This window comes from Cydia splendana, chromosome 2 (genome assembly GCF_910591565.1).
Source record: "Cydia splendana chromosome 2, ilCydSple1.2, whole genome shotgun sequence".
NCBI lineage: Eukaryota > Metazoa > Arthropoda > Insecta > Lepidoptera > Tortricidae > Cydia > Cydia splendana.
In genome coordinates, this window is record NC_085961.1 from 883650 (window position 1) to 907301 (window position 23652).

A 23652-nucleotide genomic window follows, 5' to 3' on the forward strand; every position below is an offset into this window, starting at 1 on the left:
ATTTGGAACTGTTTAGGCTCTAATTTATTTTTTAATACAGTTGCTCACAAAGTGCTACTTTACGTAGCTGTTTAGCGTGCGGAAAGTTGGTTATGTCGAACTAGTGCTTTTTACTTTTCCAATTTTTTTAAATTTATACTTGTTCCAATTCACGACTACTTATTGATGAGTGTTAATATTAGTTTCCTTTAAACGTCGTAATCAGCATAAAAACCTACTGTTAATGTAAGAATATGAAAAATATACATATTTCATATTTTAATACTTACCTCTTCATCATTATAACACGTTTATTTTTTAATATTGAATATTGAAAATTCCGTTCTTAATAAGGTGTCTGAATGGAACGGAATAGCTGCCAAACGCCCATAGATATAATATACTTAAAGACGACGTCTAAGCGAGCTGTCACTGTTACCACTTTTGTTTAGTGTACGATTAACAATGTTTTACTTATTTTTTCGCAACTGTATTAAAAAACGTCGTTCGATACACGTGCGGAAATGTCATTCTTCACTCGTCCCGAGTCTTCCCACTCGCCTGCGGCTCGTGGCAAGATATCTCGGTACTCGTGAAGTAATGACATACCTTCCGCACTAGCATCGAAATGTACTATTTCCGGATGTACGGTGCATGGTTTGTTTTGAAAAATAATATTTGCTACTTGCGTGCCTCGTGATTAACAAGTGTGAAAGTAAAGGAATTTAAGGACAAGTCAAATTAACAAATATAGTCACTTTTACGTAGGTACAAGTTTTTAAGTTGGTCACATCTTGCGATCAAACAGTTTGCGATGTCCGATTGAGCTGAAATTTTGTGTAACTCACTACTCCTACTCGAAGGTAAGCTGGAGGCTAAATGTCCCTTATAGGGATAAGTTCGTCTCTGTACCTTAATTTATATAATATTTATGTGAACCTGTAAAATAAAGTAAGCTACTGCTACTTATGGTAGGTGTAGGTATTAAGTAAGCTGAAATCATTGAATTTTAGCTCGTTAGAATCGCCTCGATGAATAACTTACAATTACAAGTATAAAATCGTGTCTTGTATCGGAAACGATGTTTTTATTAATACTTCTCTTAATAAAGATATGACCGCTAGGTGGCGCAAGCGCTAGCAGGCGTCCGTTCCGTAGCGATGCACGGCAACCACTATGGCTAGACACCAAAATTGGTGTGGGCCGCATGTACTTGTAGCGACGCGACGAAATCGCGGAGTGAGCCACGCCTGCTATGGGCACATGGGCAGTGAGGAATAAGTGTAAGAAAAAAATATAAAGGGTTCACAAAATTTATTAACTTTGTAACAGAATACTAAATTCGAAAACTTTTAAGTACAAATACTTATAAAATAAACTTTAACATAGCGTATGGCATGGCAACACGATTTTAAACATATCATAAATATTGTATTTACAGTCCTATATTATATTATGTACAAGATTCACTATATGTAAATATATAATATATTCTAAATTATTGTAACAACAAGGCACCCACTTAGCACCAGTTTTATATCATATAACTAATTATTATATCATTAACAGTCTATACATACCATTGTTGGGTATATATTTACCCATTTTCATTTGTCGCACTTCTGGGTGCTTAGCCAAGATAATTTCTGTCTCTCTATCGCTCTCACGTATTAGTGCGATAGAGAGACAGAACCTTAATTGTCTTAGCGCAAATGTTTGGCATCTTGGTTAGGCACCCTGTCCTTAAATTGTAAATAGTATTTTGACAACGTTTCGCTTTTAAAACAATGTTTTAGCTGCCGTAATGCAATGTTGTATTGTTGTCTACTCAATATGATAACTTCATAACTAGAAAATGTATTTCATATCAATTACAGGCACTGAACTGAAAATCGTTTATGTAACACAATTTCAATATTAATAAATCATGTGAATATCAGTATTGTTCGGACGTCTATAATCTCCACATTTGACTTCATTTGATAATCTAACAGAAAATGATCAAAATAAATGCATCTAATAAAATTTGTTACCTACTTTACGTATAAATGCTCTACATTAAAAGGATTTTCGTATATTTAGCACCGTTAGGAAGCTACTGTCGACAATTATATCATCAATAACCAATATCTTAATTTGTGCCTTAAATATTATATTTTACCAATTAAATTATAAACTGCTCGAAACTTGACATCACATTTTCTTTGTAAAATATAAGATTTTAATCTAAAAGTTCGTCGTAAATATTTAAAGAAACAGTAAAAACAATTTTGTTTTGAAATAATTTAAACGCATTTTAAACAATATTTATGTCACTTATACAACAACATTTTTTGTGGGTTGTATGTCAACCTAATTCTATTTTACCTATATAATGACCTCGATCAGTATTATACAATATGTTACCCGTTATACCAAAAAGCTCTTCAAACAACTAAAATTAAACTATATGTACATTAAACTATTAACAGTTGTGAAAAGAAATAAACAGATCTGAAAAACCAGGGTAATATAGCAACTAGCATAGTTGTTTTATGACCTACCCGAATGGTCTTCAAATCGTGCGTGTAATAACCTAATAACACGTTATTTTATTAGTAATTTATGTGGCTGCTACATAATGAAATGCATTAAAATACGAGTGTGGATTTATGAAACGAGCTAAAAGCGAGTTTCATAAGTAGTTTTTATAAATACATAGTTAGTATCTGAAGTAGTTTTCTGTACGGAGATACTGCAAAAATAGTGTCTGTTATTATTGCGTGTTGTTTTGCATGTGACTTTACTCACTCTCATTGCTTATATATTTTACCTTTGTAATTATATAGCAAGGGCTAGTCACCGTCATGTAAATGTCAATTCATTATGCTAGTTGCTATAACCATAACCACACACACACACACACATACGCAAACTAGATATCCACTCAAAAGTCTTGTGATGAGGAACTGAAGGCACAACTCGACAAATACTTTCGTAAGAATAATACTGCACTATTAGCTATACAGACAGGAATACTGGCTAGTTACACTGTTTAATAAAAATGCCATTACATTTGTATGATCTGTCTGTATTAGCTTGGAAGACTGGGGCCATCTTAAAGATAATCTCATTTAATCACTATCTGACAGATAGCTTACCCTAAAGTAGCCCAAATTTATTAATAATTCTACCTAATTATCTAATTAAGCATAAAAACTACGTTTGTCGAGCAGAATACGGTCTGGATGAGAAAATTGACATCATCAATATGATTACATCGTTAAGTAATATCGCAAGGTATTCTGTTCAATCGTATACTATTGTAAATACGGCTGAATTAAACTTGACGTTCAGACCGCGAACCATGTTCGACGTGTTGGCTCTCTGTCGCACTTGTAAATTCGCACGTAAGTGTGACTGGGAGGCAACCCGTCGAACGTGGTTGGCGGTAGGCCCTCTGAGCATATTCTGCGCAACAAACACATAAAGCCTACGTCATTCGTATTATCGATTTATACAAAGCGATTCGACATATTTCGGGTCCATTTCATCAATTTCACGCCCCTTCGTTTCCGGCACGAAGAGAATAACAAATAGAAGACACAAGACGGAAAGACCAGCGTATAACCAGAAAAGGCCATACAAGCCTATATGCTCCTGAAAATCTGCTGCAGTTTTTACATTCATGAAACCACAGAAATGACTGAAGCTTGTAGCTAAAGCGCTTCCCGTACTCCTATACTCCAATGGAAACAGTTCTCCTACTAATAATGAAGATATAGGACTGATGCCTAAAGAAAAGGCGATGGTAAGCGTCAGAACACAGAGTAAAGGAATCCAGTCATATGATCCGGAGTCAACATTACTACTCGTCAAGATTACATCTTGGTAATAAGCGTAGGATCCAAATCCAGCTAACGCTAGTGACATCATTGCCCCGCTTATTAAAAGAAGTGGTAGCCTTCCCACATGGTCTATCAGCATCCCAGATAGGCACGAAGCTAGGAGCTGGACTACGCTAGTAGCTATAGCACCTCCGTGAGGACTTAGAACTCTCAAAGTCTTCCTGAACCAATTGACAGCGTAGAAGTTAAAAGCGTGAGCGGCAGTAAACCTTTGGAAGAACATGAGACCACAGGTTATTAATACTGGTCTCGTTAATCTTTTTGATAGGAGAGCCTTCAGCTTTCCGCCATCATGGCATCTCTTACTGGCCAGAATATTCGTTCTTATTGTTACTAACTCCTGCCTGACATCCGCATCAGGCCCTCGCAGCCATTGTAAGGCACTTGAAGCTTCTTCCTCCTTTCCTCTTAAGAGTAAAGAGGATGGAGTTTCTGGTATGAAGAGTAAAGCAAAGAAGAGTAGAACGGGTGCTGAGGCGACCACTAAAGCGAGCTGGTGCCATTCCAAATAGGCACCTAAGGTGTAGGAGATAAGGATGCCTATTTGGCTGAGGATCTTCAGCACGGAGCTCAGGCAGCCTCTGATGTCTGGGACGGCGATTTCGGTGACGTATACCTGTGAACAAAGATTTTTATACTTAATAATATATTTGTTTTTAATCGTGATACAGTTTGCCACAATTATTGGAGTAAATAAGGTGCTCTAATATTTATGTCTAAAGAAATTTGAGACTGCTATTTTTTACTTCAGTGCTATTTTTATTAGGTATAGAATATATATTTTGATAGGTCAGATGGCAATCGCTTTCGTAAAAACTAGTGCCTACGTCAAATCACGGGATTAGTTCTCAAGCGGACCCCAGGCTCCCATGAGCTGTGGCAAAAATATGCCGGGATAACGCGAGGAACAATATAGAATAGATATTCTGATAGCGATCGCGTTTAATGAACATTTATTTGATTTCAGATTCTCTGCAGTGATATTATGCAGAATGTTTGAATTTATTGCTTACCTTTGGTTTTTTAACCTACCGCGTGAAAACAATTCTACCACAACTGACAAAATATCTATTGCCAAGAACGGAAGAATAAAGGAAATATTTAAATATTCAATGTTAAAATTCGTTCAGCGAATGAACAAAGCGTCAAATGAGCTAAAAGCGGGCGATTCACAATGACATAGAAGGTTTTGCATGAAAATAACTTGTCGAAACAATATTATGGATATAATGAAAATTAGCATTTAATGTAAATAATTTTGACTTAAAAATTGACTAGCTCGTACTACAAAGAACATCTTAATAAACTAAGAACCAGTCCGAAGTATTTCTTATCTAGGTAAATCTAACTAATATCTAAGTTCAGTACTAAAAATCTCAAATTCGAATATTATAATTATGCTCTACGTTTATAAATAGACCATTATTTAGGACGTTCCGAAATTTAGCCCTTGAATGCTCCCTATGCTGTTAACTTTAATATCCCGGCAGTAAATCACATCCAGCGAACTTAAATTACTTGTAAGTAGGTAAGTTGGACTATAATGAGCATAATAGTATACATAGTAATAAACCTATAAATCATAGTACCTAAATAGTTAAGTAGGAGGGCATAATGAGAGGGTATCAGTATGGCTGTTTCATTAATATGGAAAAAAATACATCGTAATCTTAATTACGTTTTCACATACTTCGTCATTGTACCTATTTATTTATATCATGTAACTGAATATAACTGTGTTGAGTTGATATAGGGTAAATCGTCAATTACTAGCCACCGGCTAATAACTAGCCACCCTAAACTATAAATGAATTCTATTCACCTATAAACAGAATTCATTTTAGTAGGTATAAGGTTCCAATAAATGGCCATCACGCTTCAATAACTAGCCACCTTATACTTATATGAATTCTGTTTATAGGTGAAAAGAATTCAATTTTAGTTTAGGGTGGCCAGTTACTAAACAGTGGCCAAAATTGATAAATTACCCTAGGTAATGATAAATAACAAAGCAAAAACCAGTAAAAACAACAGTATTTTCTAAACACCGTATCAAGTACAGATCGTGGAAAACGCGCGATTAGCGTTGCAATTATGCGTATTTGTCATTGATTTTATGTGTGATCAAGCTTTTTACCCGTTGCTTCGGAAACCGCTATTAGTTTCACAGTCACACAAGAGTCGTATGGATACAGAACAATAGAATCTTCATCATCTTCCTCGCGTTGCCACGGCTCATGGGAGTCTGCTTAATACTAAGAATTGGCATAGGCAATATAGTTTTTACGAAAGCGACTGCCATCTGACCCAGAGGGAAACTAGGTCTTATTGGACAATGGGATCTTATTAACGTAAGAATCTTATCGTTGTTTATATGCCCTAGCGAAACTTAGGTGTACTTGAAGTGTGATGTTTAAGAGTTTCATTCATCTCACTCTTAGATCTGTTAAATAAACTATATGCCAATTTCTTAACACAAAAGCTTTTAGACAGGCAATCATTCGTTTTTATAGAAGTCGAAGATCATGCAACTCAATCAACACAACCACAACACAATCTGTTATTTTCTTTGCTAACTTTTCTGCTGTTCTGTGTGTGTTGAGACACATACGAGCGTTAACGTTTTTCACCCTAACAGTTTCTAATTGCGATTACTTAAAACAATGGCGGGAACTTGCAACCGACGACATCGGTAATATAATGATTAATTGTATTCGGAACGTGTGATAGATAGCAATTAAAGGCTTAGCCACACCGGTGTGTATACCACCGGTACCACCGGTGCGTCTGTGTTTGCTTCGTCTAAAAATCGAGAGTATAGAAAGAAGAGACAGCAGTTGCCAGTCAAGTCATAACCTAAAATACCTGACTGATGATCTTGCTGGTAAGGCTAACTGAAAGAAAGTTATGAATCTTGAAATTTACCTGTGTAATCATAGATATGCATGACACCAACATCCCTCCGCAGAATGAAGTTATGGAGATCATGTCGACCCCAGTAGACAGCGCAGTGGCCAGCCAAGTCAGCGTGTAAGGGAGGGCAGCAGCTAGCAGCACAGATCTTCGACCTAACCGCATGGCCAGCCCGCCGATCACTCCACCGAAGAGGGCACCTGAGGACAAAGAAAAACTTATTAACTCACATTTATAGACGGGTCTATCACGAATTTGTTTTCGACGAAGTTTTGAGTTGATTTCGCAAAGTATCTTTTGTTTTAATGCTCGACATGAAGTCTTACGTAGCATTGGCATCCACGCATTGGTTTTTGGTGATAGGGTAACATAATATGTACAATTGTACATAAGTATATGTAATCCCACGCCTCTGCTCTACCAAATATTGGTACATGCAGGCCTATTATGGATGGCTTTATCCGCGTGACAAAATATCCGTCACTTTTTAACAGAGCGCTATTGAAACTGACGGATACCGTTTTATCACGCTGTCACGTAGACAAAAAACGACCATCATATCCGTTCTAGTCCGCAAACTTTCTACCTCTTTGAAGACAATTTATATCAGACTTGTACGAAAATTACTTCTACATTGTTGAAGAGCCCAGGAAGCAGGATAATTCAGAATAATTTAACCAAGCGCTAAAAGCTTTTTGAGAATTTATCTACCTTAGTTATGTCCAAACTTAATTCCCCTTAAAAGCATTTATTTCTGTAACTCTGAATCTCAACATACGACTAACTGCCATGAGATTGATACTCTAATAAAGACATAACTTTCATCGCATCACTGGCAATCTCGGCGTTCTGCAATCCGGCATCCGACCCGTATGTGTGTGGTAGGTAATTATGCCACTCAATGGTTCGGGCGCTTTCGGCTCAAGACTTTTATGCCACGTTGATGGCAAATAGGCATACGGCCCGCTTGATGATAAGCGGCCGCAATAGCCTATAGACGCCTGCAACGCATGTAACAACATGCGCATTGCTGAGTATTTAAAAACACGTACACTCCTTTTTTGAAGAACCCCATACTGTCCATCGAGAAAACCTCTCCAAGTATCGACAATTCAACACGATGGGAGGAACAAATTGATTCGTGACAAAACATTTTGTTACAGTGAGAATTCTATATGTAGTACTATATCTTATGTGGTATGGATTTGCAGTCTATCCGCGATAATCGGAACATCGCAGACACAAATAAACTCCGTCGCCGCCGTTCTAAATATACGCCGAGCGCATTTTTCGGCCGTTTCGCCTCATCGGTTAGACGATTGATTTGTGGCGTTCCGGATTGAATAATTGGTATAGTTGAGGCTGCTGACTGCCACCCACTTATATGGTATTAGGTATAAGGTGGTAATTGTATGGTATTCGTATATAGTTTAGCTATATTGCGAGATGCAGAGATAGCAGCTTCGAGAAAGTAGTCATAGATGATGGGAAGTCTCCGGTGGGATAAACTGTACAAGCTAAGTTAATAGTAACAGTTAGTTGGTTATCTATAATTCAATTGACTTATATATTGGTTAGTACTTTTGTGATCAATTGACACAAATAAACCTATTGACATAAATGTGTTTCTTTAACCAAATTCCGACTAGGACTAAATGAATAAATACATTACCAGAATTATAGTGTTTATAGTAATCGATTAAGTACATCGGAGTAAAAAAATGGAGAATCGTTACTGAATTGAAAACTTTTATTTGCGGTGTTGTGTGTAGTTAATTTTTTAGTTAAGATTATACCTAATGTTTCACGCTTACACACGAATTAGCTGCAACCTATACTCGTACGTCCTCACGTTTTGTCGCGACAATATTTAAAGCAATCTCCTAAATTGAAAACATCGGTAGTGCAACCCTTGAGCAATATATCACGTCAGGCATCAATTACACGTCGCAATTGTTCTTACATTCTACTGTCTTTTGTTGGACAGCCAAGTATTTAGGTTGCCACTGAAATAAACTGTACGTTTTGTCTGATTTCGGTGGTTTTTCGACTTTTATTTCTTTGGTTAGGATTGTGTTTTCTTCTATTTCCAGACATTTATGAGGTTAGAAATTAATTACACGTTGCACTTATTCTTACATTCTACTGTCACGGATATACACTATGGCTTTGCTTTAAACTTGTCGTCTGATATTGGTGATTGTGTAACTAAAAGATTCGGAATGTAGGTATTCTGACTTTAATTTCATTGGTAAGGGTTGTGGTTTCTTCTATTTTCAGAGATATGTCAAGTTAGGAATACATTATACGTTGCAATTGTTCTTACATTTTACTGTCTGGTTGAACAGTAACGTACTACCTATAGACTGCATATCCCGTTGTCATGCTTCGCCTATTATAGCTATGTACCAACCTAAACACTACGGTGGCTTAGCGAAAATTTGAACTTTATTTTCTGACACGTTCATGATCTTTGACATCTGTCAACTGTCAAATAACTATCATGTTCTTACCGTCAGCCGGGCGCCACATTCAATTCCGGGTTTCGCTAGGACTGGTGACAGCTGTCATGCCTGTCATTCGCAACTCGCGCCAATACGAGCTTATTTAAGCACGTCAACCTCTTACGAGGTAAAACAATCATTTATTCTTCATTTAGGCATATTTTTAACCGACTCAATTTCATAGAAGGAGGAGGTTCTGTATTCGGTTGTGGCTATTTTCTTTTTTTTTTTCTATGTACGTTCACCGATTACTCCGACAGCCGTAGTCCGATTTGAGTAATTCTTTTTTGTTTGAAAGAAGCTGCCTCCGAGTTGGTCCCATTTTAATTTGGTTCTGTTCTGATGATGGGATCCATGAGGAATTGAGGGAACTCCTCAATTTTTAAAGGCACATGCATGGTGTTTTGGGCGTTTTCTTAAGCAACTCGAGCGTTTTCTCCCGAAAACCACCAATTTGATGAAGTAGACCTGATGATGATGATTATTTTGATGATAATGATGATGATTTCTTTAAATGTAAGTATGTTCAGCGATTACTCCGGCACCTGTGATCCGATTTTAGTAATTATTTTTTTGTTTGGAAGAAGTTACCTCAAAGGTGTTTCCGTATTATTTTTGGTTCTGGTCTGATGATGGACCCCATGAGGAATTGAGGGAACTCCTCAATTTTTAAAGGCACGTGTTAAGTGTTTTCGGGGTTTTCTAAAGTAACTCGAACATTTGCTTCCGAAAACCACCAATTTGATGTACTGCAACTGTAGCCTTACCACGAGTTTGACATTGACATATTCGCTAACGTCTTATGCATCTAAATGTAACTTTTTATGCATCTCGCTCACACTAAGGTTAGTACGAGCGAGATGCATAGGAAGTAAGTTACACACATGCTAGCGAATATATCAATGTCAAACTCGTGGTAAGCTGGTAAGGCTACTGATCGGGGGTTAGGGTTAGGAGTTAAGGGGTCAGGGATTAAGGGGTCGGGGAATGGCGGTTGAAGGGTTGCTGGTTCAGGATGGAGGGGTTCCTGGATCAGGGGTTGATGTGCTGTGAGGTTGAGTGATTCCGGGGCTGAGGGATTGGGTCAGTGGCGGGGCGGGCGGAGGGATTTAGTTGATAGGAATTATAATTTCCCAGACGGACTCGAGAAATTCCTGATTACATATTTACTAAAGTAATAGGTACACGAATTTAGTGTTAAACATGATCTTGTTTTTCATTCATGCGGCGCGCTCTTAACATTGCGTTAAAATTAAAAATGGTAAAATAAAAACTTTTTACAAAAAAAATGAAACTGACTTGAAAAAGGATGAAATAAAATATTATCCTTTTTTATGTCTATGCGTTACCAACTGATATGTTTGAAGTCGGTGCCAAGCCAAGTAGTAACAATACCAGTCAAAAATAATCAGCTTTATGGCTTTAAATCCCATTAGAACTGTACTAATAACTATTTTAATGTGTAAAGAATTCTCTCTGCCTCTTTGTCGCCTTTTCATGGCTAAACAACTGAACCGCTTTAGGTGAAATTTGGCAAGAAGGTAAATTCCTTGAATTGTTTTATATTTTGAAATTTAGTCCTCTGGATAAGGGACGGGATATAACTCAGTCACTTGCGTGCTATAGACTGTTCGAGCATTAGTAAGAAATGCTCTTTCAAAAATACGACGGCAAAAAAATGCATTTATATTTACAATAATGTGCCGACAAACATGGTACGGACTGCGCCAAGAAGGTTTGTAATAAGGCGAAAAGTGTAAACATATTTTTAACGTCGACTGTACCTACAGGAAGTACGTTCATTGTCGTCGTGTAAGGCAATCCAACGAGGTAAATCCTTATCGAATCGCACCAAAGTCATGGTATGCTTCAAAATTTGGCTTGGCACCGACTTCAAACATATCAGTTGGTAACGCATAGACATAAAAAAGGATAATATTTTATTTCATCCTTTTTGAAGTCTGTTTCATTTTTTTTGTAAAAAGTTTTTATATTATACGCTTATAAATGTCGTAAAGGAAAACTACTCCTACTACTTAAGTTTACACATGACGTGACCAGGGACCTAGCCAAGATGGCTATCGTTTATAAAGAAAACGCCGGTCGAAACTTAAATAGGTACTCGTAATGTATGGAAACGTGACTTTTCTCTGCATCTTTCATCCCATTACATTTTTTTCTTTTCGTTTCGCGTATGTCGCAATCGTCATTTGATCGTCATGTTTCTTGCTTCGATATCTTTTCAGAGGGTCTGAAAAGATATCGAAGCAAGAAACTCCAAAACAGTATAGGTACCTATATTATGTAGATTCACCGCACGTCAATGCATACACACATATAAAAACCAAGCTTAGATTATTATTTACTTACGCGCTGACAAAATGCTACTATGAAAATGTATAATTTCGGTGGCTTTCAAACAGACATGAATGTTTTGAGAGTTTCTGGTTAACGTAATTGAAGTGTGTTTTCTTTTGCTTTATTCACACGCAAAATGCTTGGCCGTCGGAGCATGTTGTTTATTTTTAAAATTGACTAATTAAGAACAAATAGTTTAACGTTCCGGCCAAGCGATTGTGAATAATGTAAATATAAAAGTGGGAGTCGCATATTCACATGAACAATGTGACAATTATAGTCAACCGCTAAGAGCTACCCTAGCATGTAAAAAAATGAGTATATTTCGAGCGGGTTGGCCGTTGAGTTTTGTTTTATTGTGTCTAGGAACAAAAAAATCGAATCATCAACCATAGGTTACGCACCCTCCTCATTTTTAAAGAAATATCCCCAACTATCAAATGCAAAATTATTTCACAAGTGTTTTATTTCTAGCACTGAACTTGCATGATTTATAGTCAACCCGCTAAGAGCTACCCCGGCATGTAAACAAAACGAGTATATTTCGAGCGGGTTGGTCGTTTATTTGTGTCTGGATCTGATGATAATCAGAGTTTCCTTCGAGACGGGATTTATGATGGAGAGATGTTTTGCTGAGTGCAGTGGGGAATTATAGAAATGTTTATTGGGTGTTGTATTTGATTTCGATACACATAGGTACGGTTATAATCAAGCTATTTCTGTTGGGGCAAGTAAATAATGTATGAAAATAGCCACATGACATTTCGTAGCATCTGTCATCTGTATATATTTTTCTTTTCGTTTGACGTATGTCATCTTGGCTACAGCTTTTCGTCCTCCTCCGAGAATCCTCGATTCATTTTATTCAGCATGTCGTAAACAGATTTTTTTAGTTTTAAATATTTACCTACTAATGCGTATTATCATACCAAACAAACTGAAAAAGAGATTACATAGGGTAAAGTAAATATATTTTTTGTACGCTGTAACTTGCGTAACGATTGATTTTATTAACTGGATTGATTAAATCAATCCAGTTCATAAAATCAATATTGATTTGTGGATAAATATATCACCGATATGGATAAATTACTTAGATTGCGAATGCGGCAGTCATGCGCCGGGAGCATTAAGCAATATATCAAAATGATCCACTTACGCTAAATATGGCAATTTATGTCGATATTATACACAATACAAAGTAGGTACCTATATATGTCGATTTTGATAATGGTTATGTATCCTATTGAAGGTGGGAGGTCTAGACCTCTATTTCGGGGTATAAAAGGATATTTTGAACCCAAAGCTATAGTTAATAAAGACTTCAAAAATACAAATACCTACACTTTTTAGCAGAACACATATAATAAAACAATACAAGTATTTACAAACAATAAACACAATAGGTAAATAATTCAAAATGACAGTAGAAATATGCGGTCTTATCGCTAAAACGATTGTAATTAATTTAAAATTCTTCCGATATTTCTAAACCATGTAAGTACGAAAAAGTACGATAAAGTTTAGGCAATTATACTCGGCAGGATATAAAAATTATAATATCATTATTCAATCTCAGTAGGTACATCTTGCATTACTTGGTTTAACTTATTTCCATTAAATACGTAAAATACTTCCGTTATAAAATACGATTCTGCATGACTATTAACATGAACTGATCACCAAACACGGAAAACGTTCCTAGCGTGTACATAAACGATCAATTCATATAACGACCATTTCAATAATATATTTGAACAACATACAAGAGAAACTGCTTTCTATTTTATTTTATTTTATTATCAGGGTAATCGGTAAAATTACGTTTAACATTAACTTTAACACGTATAGCGTTTAGTGGCTAACCATGGCTTTTGCCATTTTCTTGGCTCTCTGTTATTATAATGTACAGTCAAAAAATTTAATTTCAGTACCATTTAGTACCTTGTCAAGTTTTCACAGTTGACAATCAATATTAAAGTCGCTCTAGGGAGTCTAGGGGTCTCATATTATTGTCACTGTGACAAGGTACGAAATGGTACTAATTAAATTAAATTCATTGACCGTCCAGGCAATAAGCAGTCATATATTACGGTCGTGGGGTTAGAGAAACACGGTTTATTTTAACCGGGGCAAGAGAAACAGCAATGAGTAATATTCAATACAAGTGTTTATTTTGCTCCAATGTTTCTCTTACCTAACCGTAAGTAAATTATAATTACGGGTATTTACAAAATTTATAAGGAATTAATTTTAATCTTTAATCAACAACTTTATAGTACAACCTAACCTAACCTCGTGTAGCAAAATAATTTGCTATTACACTTTCAAAGTGGCTAAATTGTAGATTTTTTTTTCAGACGATTTTGATAATACTACTCAATATAAAACAAGCACTGATGATAACTGTATTATTTTTAATATTTGTAGACCATCCTCAAAGCTAACTTATAAATTAATTTTAAGTATGAACTTTATTTCATCTCCAATAAAACCCCAATTTGCTGAATTAACTGAATTTACCACAGTTTGAATGTGGCACTTAACAACACAAGACGCTTTACAATCGGCATTATGTATGTGTCGCAGTCGGATCGTATAATCCGCCGTATTACATTACGGCTAGCCGTTTTCAAAAACAGGGGCGTTTTGAAATGCGGCGGTTTAACGATTAGCCGGATTGAATGCGGCTGAATGAGAATCCGCCGGAATGTATTCGGCGCCATACGTTCTTCAACACGGCTAGCCGTAATGTAATACAGCGAGTCATTAGCCGCCGCTTTGACAGTTTTTAGTTCCCATTTTTAACACCCGTGGCGCTGCCTGACAAACGCTGGGGTGTCCATCAAAAATGGAGTTCGTCGGACTGTTTCTTTTCAAAAAACATTTCTTTCGCAACTTAACTAGACGGAGCCCCGCTTCGCGGGGCTCCTATTTCTGAGCGGTTTGCCCTTCGGGCATCTGAAGCTACCTAACGAACCTAACCTACCTACCTATTCATTTAGTGAGACGTCCGTGAAAACATTACACTTTGGGGAAAAAAGCGTAGGTAGGTAAGTAGGTTAGGTTCGTTAGGTAGCTTCAGATGCCCGAAGGGCAAACCGCCCAGAAATAGGAGCCCCGCTTGCGGGGCTCCGTCTATTTAAGTTGTGAAGGAAATGTTTTGGAAAAGAAACACATGTAGTGCAGTGGGACCATGGTAAAAATAAATTAAATTGCAAACATTTTCAAACTCCGGTTACGTGGGCGACCGAAAGAACTGGTCACTCTACAATCTAAATAAAATAGTAGTACGATGCGGCTAAACGTTGGCCGCCTTATTGAAGAACGTATCGCAATGACAATGCGGCTAATCGTCGAACCGCCGCATTTCAAAACGCCCCTGTTTTTGATAACGGCTAGCCATAATGTAATACGGCGGATTATACGATCTGACTACGACATATGCACCAAGTAACACGGTATACCGGAGTATACATGCATATATTATGTGTTGTGAGACTATGTCTCATTGAGCTGGTACAATACATGTTCAACTACCTACACATGTGTATATTGTATATTTCAGTCTCAATACAATTATACTTCAAAGGCATTGAACTATTGAAAAGATCTCTGTTAAAAGCTAGACGTTTTACAGCTGAAATGATGATGGTTATGACATGACTAGATTAGATTGCTCATGGTGTTGGTTTTTGAGGAAATCTATGTATTATTAAATTATTAACTACTGAATTTATTCAGCTTATTTTTATTATGTTGAAGTTATACATATAGTATTCAAGCACCTAGGTACCTACCTATTTTAATGTCGGTATAAATAAAATATTGACTGGTATTCCCAGTTCGTGATGTACGAGTTTACACTACCATGCCAATTGTTTCCATTTATACGTCAAAAGAATTTTCCAGTTTCTACACGTAAGTAGATAAATTAGATTAGACGATAAAAAAAATGTTTACTAAAATCATCTATTGACAATTCACGCAAAAGAGAATAGAGATTTTTTAAGGTTTTTTTGCCAGTTTTACAGTTTATGCCTAAATATTTACAGTTAGTATAAATATATTAAGAAAGTAGTTAAGTAATTGAGCAAACTAATAAAACAGCAAATTGGCGTGACGAAGCAAGCACTTTGTCCAAATAAATCTGTTTGGACACTTTGGACTATATTAGATTAAATAGTGCATTTAGTCACGTACACACTCAACTGACTATTGTAGACTCTACGAGTATGTAAGAGTTACAAACAGTCAATTAAATCACAGTACAGTCAAAGAATTTAATTTCAGTACAATTTCGTACCTTGTTACAGTGACTGTCATTATAAAAGTCGCTAGGGACCTCATACTATTGTCACTGTGACAAGGTACAAATGATACTGAAATTAAATTCCTTCCGTATGTATGAAGAGGTTTTTGTGGCATTCTGAGATCTGAAACTATTAAATGGAAAAAAAATATTAATGAACTACCACTGGTTTCTAAAATCTCAAACCCCTAAAATATACTGGCGAAAGAAATTCTATCTATAGGTAAATGTCTTTGACTCATATTTTCAAGACAGTTTACATAAAATATGAAAAATACATAATTAAGTTCTACCAGAAAACATTTGATGTCTACCAGGTATTAATATATTTGAATTAGATGGACTTCATGTAGCGTAACCATCACCAATATAAAAGACATTGTCAGTCTCCTTAAAATAAGTTTGCCTGTGGGCATTTGTTTTGTTTTGACATTTTGCTGAAACTTCAGTTGTCCGTGACCGTGAACAAACGAAATCTGTGTTGAAACGTTAGAATTAAATGTAAACAAATGAATTCGCAACCGACCCACCGAACACGAAAATTTCAAGCGTATTTTTTTATTTCAAGCGTATTTTTTTATTTCAATTTTTTTAGATATCCAAAACTCCTACGTGGTTACGCACACGTAAAAACATTGCAACTATTTGCCTACGTGTCTCATACGAGCTCACTAATAGCCAAACGATTTACCATATCAGCTGACGCCAGCATGTCAAGATGACAGGAGTTTGTGAAATGACAGATAAACTTAGCTGACGACAGTTTTATGGGATAATGCATTATGCTTAACGATGCTTTAGGGAATTGTGATGATGATTAGGAAGAGTTGTAAAATGTTAATGGCTTAAATAGACGGGTGAGTAAGAAATTGTTGGTTTGAAAGTGTTGACTAATACTTTGTAATAGTACTTATTTATAAAAAGTGTGTGTGTCAGCTCCGACGCACGACTAGAGTTTACTCCTTACGAACGATTATAATTATTATAAAATACAGATCTAAACTCCGCAAATTGACAGTTGTTATTTGTTGACAAATAAAGTGTTGCTAGGGGATGCGAAAGATAAGTTGCGCACGAAACATAAAGGCAGGATTCCACCAGTGTGCGGCACTGTGCAGCACAAGCATTTTTATACTGAATATGCTTGGGCCGCACAGTGCCGCACACTGGTGGAATCCCGCCATGACGTTTAATCTTGCTCCCCATACATTTTCATACGGCCTTATATATGTAAAATCGATTTTGAAGGAGTAAACTCCAATAAACTCCAAAAATCGGTAAGTTCGCAAATTGTGGGCATCTTTCTCTTTTATTCCAATTAAGGTGTAATTAGAGTGACATAGAAGAATGCCCGCATTTTGCGAACTTTGGTGTTCGCGGTACGCCCTCAGGATTCAAACGCACAATCACGAAAACGCAGTAAAAACGCAGATTAAACGCCGTTTCAGCATTACGCCGCAAAACAGCATAACAGCAATATCCCGCACCCTGCACCGACCATTGCTAATGGCGGTGCAACATGTGAACCGTATATGTTTTTAATTATCACGCTTAATACGCCATTTCGCTGGACATAAATTATGGTCCTCAATGTTTTTACGCATGTGGTGCTTAGTAAAAGAGCACTATAAAACATACTGCAGCTATAAGAGTGCCAAACTTTTCAGATAACAAGGGATTTAACATGCTAGTAATGTTTTTGGTGAATTCTTGTGTCGATAGATAGACTGAACTCAATATCAAGCTATCCGACTAGTCTGTTGGTCGCTTACCGCGACGACACCAGGTTTTGTGTCTTGTAAGGAAGCGATTGCGGGCGACATGAGGCCTGCTACGAAGGATCCAAGTAACACCACGAAATAATGGATTTGCATTGAGGCATGCCAGGCTTTGCGGTCCTACAATATGGACGGATATCATAAAAAAAACCACTGGATGCCGGTTGTATCAATGCAGATCGAGGGAGGCATGTGTTTAACAGAGAACTTTTTGGCCAATAGATACATAGATAGACTTACCTAATAAACTTAAGCTAGCGATCCAACTAGCCTGCTGGTCGCTCACAGCGAAGCCGCCAGGTTTCGTATCCTGTAGCGACGCGATGGCGGGAGACATGTACCCCTTGCTGAGCCCTGCGGCGAAGGGCCCGAGGGACACTGCCAGAGCTGCCAGGATCTGGGGGAAAGCAAGAATGAAAATTACAAATATAAGGGTACACTTTCGGAGAGAAACGCTATTTTTAGGGTTCCGTACCCAAAGGGTAAAACGGGACCCTATTACTAAGACTTCGCTGTCCGTCCGTCCGTCCGTCCGTCCGTCCGTCCGTCCGTCCGTCCGTCCGTCCGTCTGTCACCAGGCTGTATCTCACGAACCGTGATAGCTAGACAGTTGAAATTTTCACAGATGATGTATTTCTGTTGCCGCAATAACAACAAATACTAAAAACAGAATAAAATAAAGATTTAAATGGGGCTCCCATACAACAAACGTGATTTTTGACCAAAGTTAAGCAACGTCGGGAGTGGTCAGTATTTGGATGGGGGACCGTTTTTTTTTTGCTTTTTTTTTGTTTTTTTTTTGCATTATGGTACGGAACCCTTCGTGCGCGAGTCCGACTCGCACTTGCCCGGTTTTTTTTATCATAATGCTCAATATGCACACACATTAAACTTGTGGCACTCTTGGGGCCCATTTCTTCAATGGTCCCTATGATAGTTAATTTATATTGAGTAGCTGTCACAAAAAGCTGTAACACAATTTTAGACATATATCTTCAGTTATGTATTTATTTAAAATTACCCAAGTCCAACCAAAAGAGACTTGAAGGAACAGAACTATCATACGGCCCATCATTCATCGCGAGTAGTTATTAGTCTACGAAATATCAAATCACGCCTATTGGTTCATCATAATATTAGTCTAAAACCGTTTAAGAAATGGGCCCATTGTGAGTCAAGATACGAGTAGGTATACTTTAAATGACGCATTATATTATGAAACGTCCAATGTACGTAACAAAGTATGATGACTAGATAAAGAGACAATTATATGGCTCGTAAAAGCTATAAACGTCAGCAATAAATTCTAAGTATTACTTTACAAAATAAATAATTAACATATGTATCATTTACGAGTTTTGCAACATGTCCAAGCGAGCATTTTAGCAATTATTCTATTTAAGGTAATGTGGGGTCAGACAAACATAGTTTATTTTGCTCGGAACACACCACACACACGGATTTTGCTAGGAACTGTCTGAGGATTCCCTACAAGAAGTGTTTTTCCTGCCCCAAGTTCCATTGTGTTTCTTACCCCATGTAGGTAAAACCTAGTTGAATTTGTTATAAAATAAGTTTTTGACTTCTGTTGAAATATAAATTTGTGGTTTACATTTTATATTGGTGATGGCACCTTACTTTGCACATTTATCAATTTGTATACACAAATATGTACCTATAACAAATATATAAATATACAGAGAATGGAGAATAAAAGCGTCATAAATACCATCTCTATTTCAATAACATTTAAATTTATCGCACCTTTTTCGAAACCACAACAACAACCAAGTACATTTAGTTTTGTTAACAAAACATGTTATTCAAAAACTTATACCATTAAACTACCCGAAAACATAAATTCCGACCCGGACAGCAACAAAGATATATCGTTTTAAAGAACACGCTGTATATAGCTGTGTGTACAGGACGGAATCGATCAGTACAACACCCTGTAGTGAAGTGTGAATGGCTAGGGCGGGGATAAGTGTTGATATAGAGTAAAGAATATACATAGATTATTCTAAAATTCTTATTTGACATTTTTTTTTGTTATACCTACCTACTTAGTTTTTTATTGAGGTCTTAATTTCTAAATTAACGGTTTTCCAGAAAAGATAATAAAAAATGCAATATATGATCTGACTGGGAATCAAAAAAGCGTTAGAAATGCTTGTATGTAGGTATGATTCGGTGTGCTTTTGAAATTGAGGTTTTGTGATCTACGATTTTACAAAATTACTATTATGTGTATATCTTTCAAAGGCAGAATCCGCTTTCATATTAGAAATGAAAACACGTACTTACTGAAACAATTTTGGGGCAGTTATAATGCAATAAAATTATATTGATCAGAACTTCTAGACATCGTTTTACGATTATTTCATACATTTCGTACGTAAAATCAAAATGTAACGTACAATGACATACATATCCTAATAATTATATGTATATTATAAACTTTATTTACAAACAACTGTCTACTATCTCTCCCTGTCGCTCCTTTCAGTTCATTGCCAATATAACTGTCAATCTACCTTTGTACTGCGACCCGTAGCTTTGACCTTGACAATTATGCCAATAATTTATGATGAACACTTGCCATAAATATAACAGTTAATTTATACTGTTTTGAGTTATCTACGACAACTTTGTAGAGGGCATTCGCTTTTGACATAGAAATAGTAATAACAATGTTATAATTACCAAATTAAGGTACTTACTACGTAAACCAAAATCCGTAAACAATTATTGTTTGATAATAAAGTACAATACTATGAATAAATAGCACTTAAATTTTGATCACAATAAGCTAGGGATATGCGTTTTTAATACCTATTAACTTATAAATTTTATACTTCTTCGATAATGCAATTTTATATAAAATACCTAGTTAATTAGCTTACGATACATCAAGCGTAAATTTTAAAAACAGACTTTAGTACTAAAGTGTTCACATCTTCAAATTGGTCTTAAATATTGTCAACAGACGATGCGAAATTATTTTTAATTTAGAATTCTTTCTTTTTAATTTTAAATTAAAAATGGGAAAAAATCTATGAGTGTCCCATCACTAGGCACTTTATCTGAAAGCGTTCGGATTGTAACATTTCGGCCAGGTCAACGGCCGGCACACTGCCATACATTCGCACCTAGCCCTCATAAGCCATAATCGACCTTATCATCGTGTCATACAGTCCATTATCTATATCAGAGCTTAATACCAATGTCAGATGTCGTTGATAGAACCTCGACCTTATGCAATGGTGTTACGAGTTCTATGAATGAATATTTAAAGTGGTAAAAGCACTTGGATGTCATTCTGATACCATACATAACGAGAGCGATCGAGTCGATCAAACGAATCTTGTCAGAAAGGTACTTACTCGATTTTTTGGAGTTCTCATATTTTAGAGTTAAGTCGTAACGTTGACATTGAGCTTAAAGGGGCCCCTTAAGACTTGTTAGAGACTTGATACTCGATTTCTAAAACAAATTTCAAGAGGCATACCATTAACAATTAATTATATTGATGATTTATACGAAATGCGTTAAATTCGGAGGAAGTCTTAAACTCGAATTTTGAAATTTACTCAGAATCTCACTTAAATAAGTACCTAGTTCACGTCAAGTTTTTGAGTGAACCATTTTTATAGCTTTTGAGCGTCAGCAAAACTCCTTAATTTTGAAAACCAGCTCAGTACGGTTACCATCAGTTTGTCACTGACATAAACGCCGTTGAGAACGTAATTTACTTTCTATACATCTCGCTCGCACTCGCATATTAGTGCAAACGGGATGTATAGAAAGTAAATTACGTTCTCGACGGCGTTTATGTCAGTGACAAACTGATGGTAACCGTACTGATAGCCTACCGCGAAAAACGATACTCTTAATTTTGCGGTAGACCCTCAGAGCCCCTAGTGTAAATTTCATTCGATAGCGTGACGTGATGTACGCGTTTGCGTTGTCTCATTTTGTATGGGATTTTGGGTTTACAAAACGTCCCGCTTGGCGCGCTGTTCATAATCCCATACAAAATGAGACTTAACGCAAACGCGTACGTCCGTCACGCTATCGAATAAAATTTACACTAGTGGTTCTGAGGGTCTACCGCAAAATTAAGAGTTTCGATTTTCGCGGTAGACTACCTGAGCTGGAAATTTCCACTAGGGGTTCAGATGTAGACCGATACATTGTAAGGTCACGATACATTGGCTCAGCCTAGATATCGACTCGCTCGCGCTGACGAAGCGTGTGACATGTTGTGTCGGTTATGTCAGAGATGAGCGATAGTAATTGTCGCGTTATCAGGTTAGTCAGTCAGCGGGATGAGTGGAGTGCGACCAATTTGGACTATTTGGGGGGCTTTTCGGTTCTAGATCATGATTCGTAATGGTAATGTCAATAGCATCTGTCTGTTTTTTAGCTACGGTATTTAAAATACTGTAATTATACAATCATTTTGAACGCTGCCAACGGAGGCATTGAATACAAATTTCATGATGATGGTATCATCACAGGCGTATTCTAATTTTAAGGCGCTCTTATACTCGAGTTTTACGTTTTCAAGGGGGTGAAGCAGACGCGTGGTAGAAGGGGCAGGCGGGCGCCCCGCGCGACGCACCGCACCATTCCCGCGCAGCACGTCTACGTCCTTATTCTGACGACATCGGTATTCTGAATTGTCAGTTCCGGGATTTTTTCCGGCAATTAATATTGAATAAGATTTATTAGCAAATTCGAATTTTGATGAGTACTTAATGAAATTAAAAATGGTAGTAGGTAAGACGGTGAGTGTAAATAATTATTAATTATATACAATATAAGTGTATACCGCGACAAACTGAGAATCTAATCAAATGATACCAAATTATTATGAGACAAAAAATAGTACTTACTAATAGACATTAAAAATGTAATAGAGCTAGACCAAGAAAAATCTGCAACGATTTTGATTGCACACGCAGTGCAAGTGTTATTTTAAACGTCAATCTTCTATGAAATTATGAATAACACTTGCACTGCCTATGCTATCAAAATCGTTGCAGACTTGGTCTAACTCTAGCAGTCAATTTCGGGCAAGTAGGTAGTGAAAATAAGGAAGAATGCTAGCAAAGCTAAGATAATTTGTGGGACTATTGAGTTATGCATAGCTCCAATAAGTACATAAAATTAGCTGTCTTCACAAGAAAGAATTATAACAATTTATAACTCTAACTGTAATACTTACTATTTTTCTAATTTTGAATTGACGAGTAAAAGTCGAGCATTTAAAGATTGTAATGACAAAAAACACTTCTACTTCGACATTCGAGTTAGTTAATAGCTCAAGAAAAAAAAAATATGCGGAAATAATTCGTATAATTTTGAAAATTGGCACAGTTATACCTTGTGGTGTCCAGATAACCATACTTAATGTCCTCGAGCTTAGCGGGTGTGCTGAGGGTGTAGGGGGGAGGGGGGGTGAAGGTCCCTTTTTTTAGTTTTTCGTAAATAACTCGTAAATGGTGGCCAATATAAAAAAATCTTGTTAAACGTTAATAATCTACACAAAATTTTGTACAAAAAAGATTCCGTACACTTTTAGCAGGGATCAAAATTTAAAAAGATAATAAAGAGAGAAAGTTAATTATATTAAATTCTAAGGTTCCTTGTTTTTAGTTTTTCGTTAATAATTTGAAAAGTATGACTCATAGCAAAAAAAATCTTATACATAAATAATAAACATAAAATTTCATACAAACATGTAGGACACTTTTCGCTGGGATCAATATTAAGGGCAAGTGCGAGTCGGACTCGCGCACGAAGAGTTCAGTACCATAATGCAAAAAAAAAAAACGGAAAAAAATGCAAAAAGAAAACGGTCACCCATCCAAGTACTGACCACGCCCGACGTTGCTTAACTTTGGTCAAAAATC

General features: G+C 36.5%; 1 protein-coding gene across 1 annotated transcript in view; it reads right to left on the reverse strand.

Annotated features, from left to right (window-relative positions):
- Positions 1–1278: 1278 nt before the first annotated feature.
- Positions 1279–23652, reverse strand: part of LOC134801681 (facilitated trehalose transporter Tret1-like) — an 86181-nt gene continuing 63807 nt past the window's right edge. The window contains exons 3-5 of the mRNA XM_063774294.1: positions 17972–18128; positions 6792–6979; positions 1279–4482 (exon numbers count right to left, since the gene is read on the reverse strand). Coding sequence (XP_063630364.1) covers positions 3466–4482; positions 6792–6979; positions 17972–18128 — 1362 coding nt within the window. The 3' untranslated portion in view covers positions 1279–3465. The remainder of the gene's footprint in view (positions 4483–6791; positions 6980–17971; positions 18129–23652) is intronic.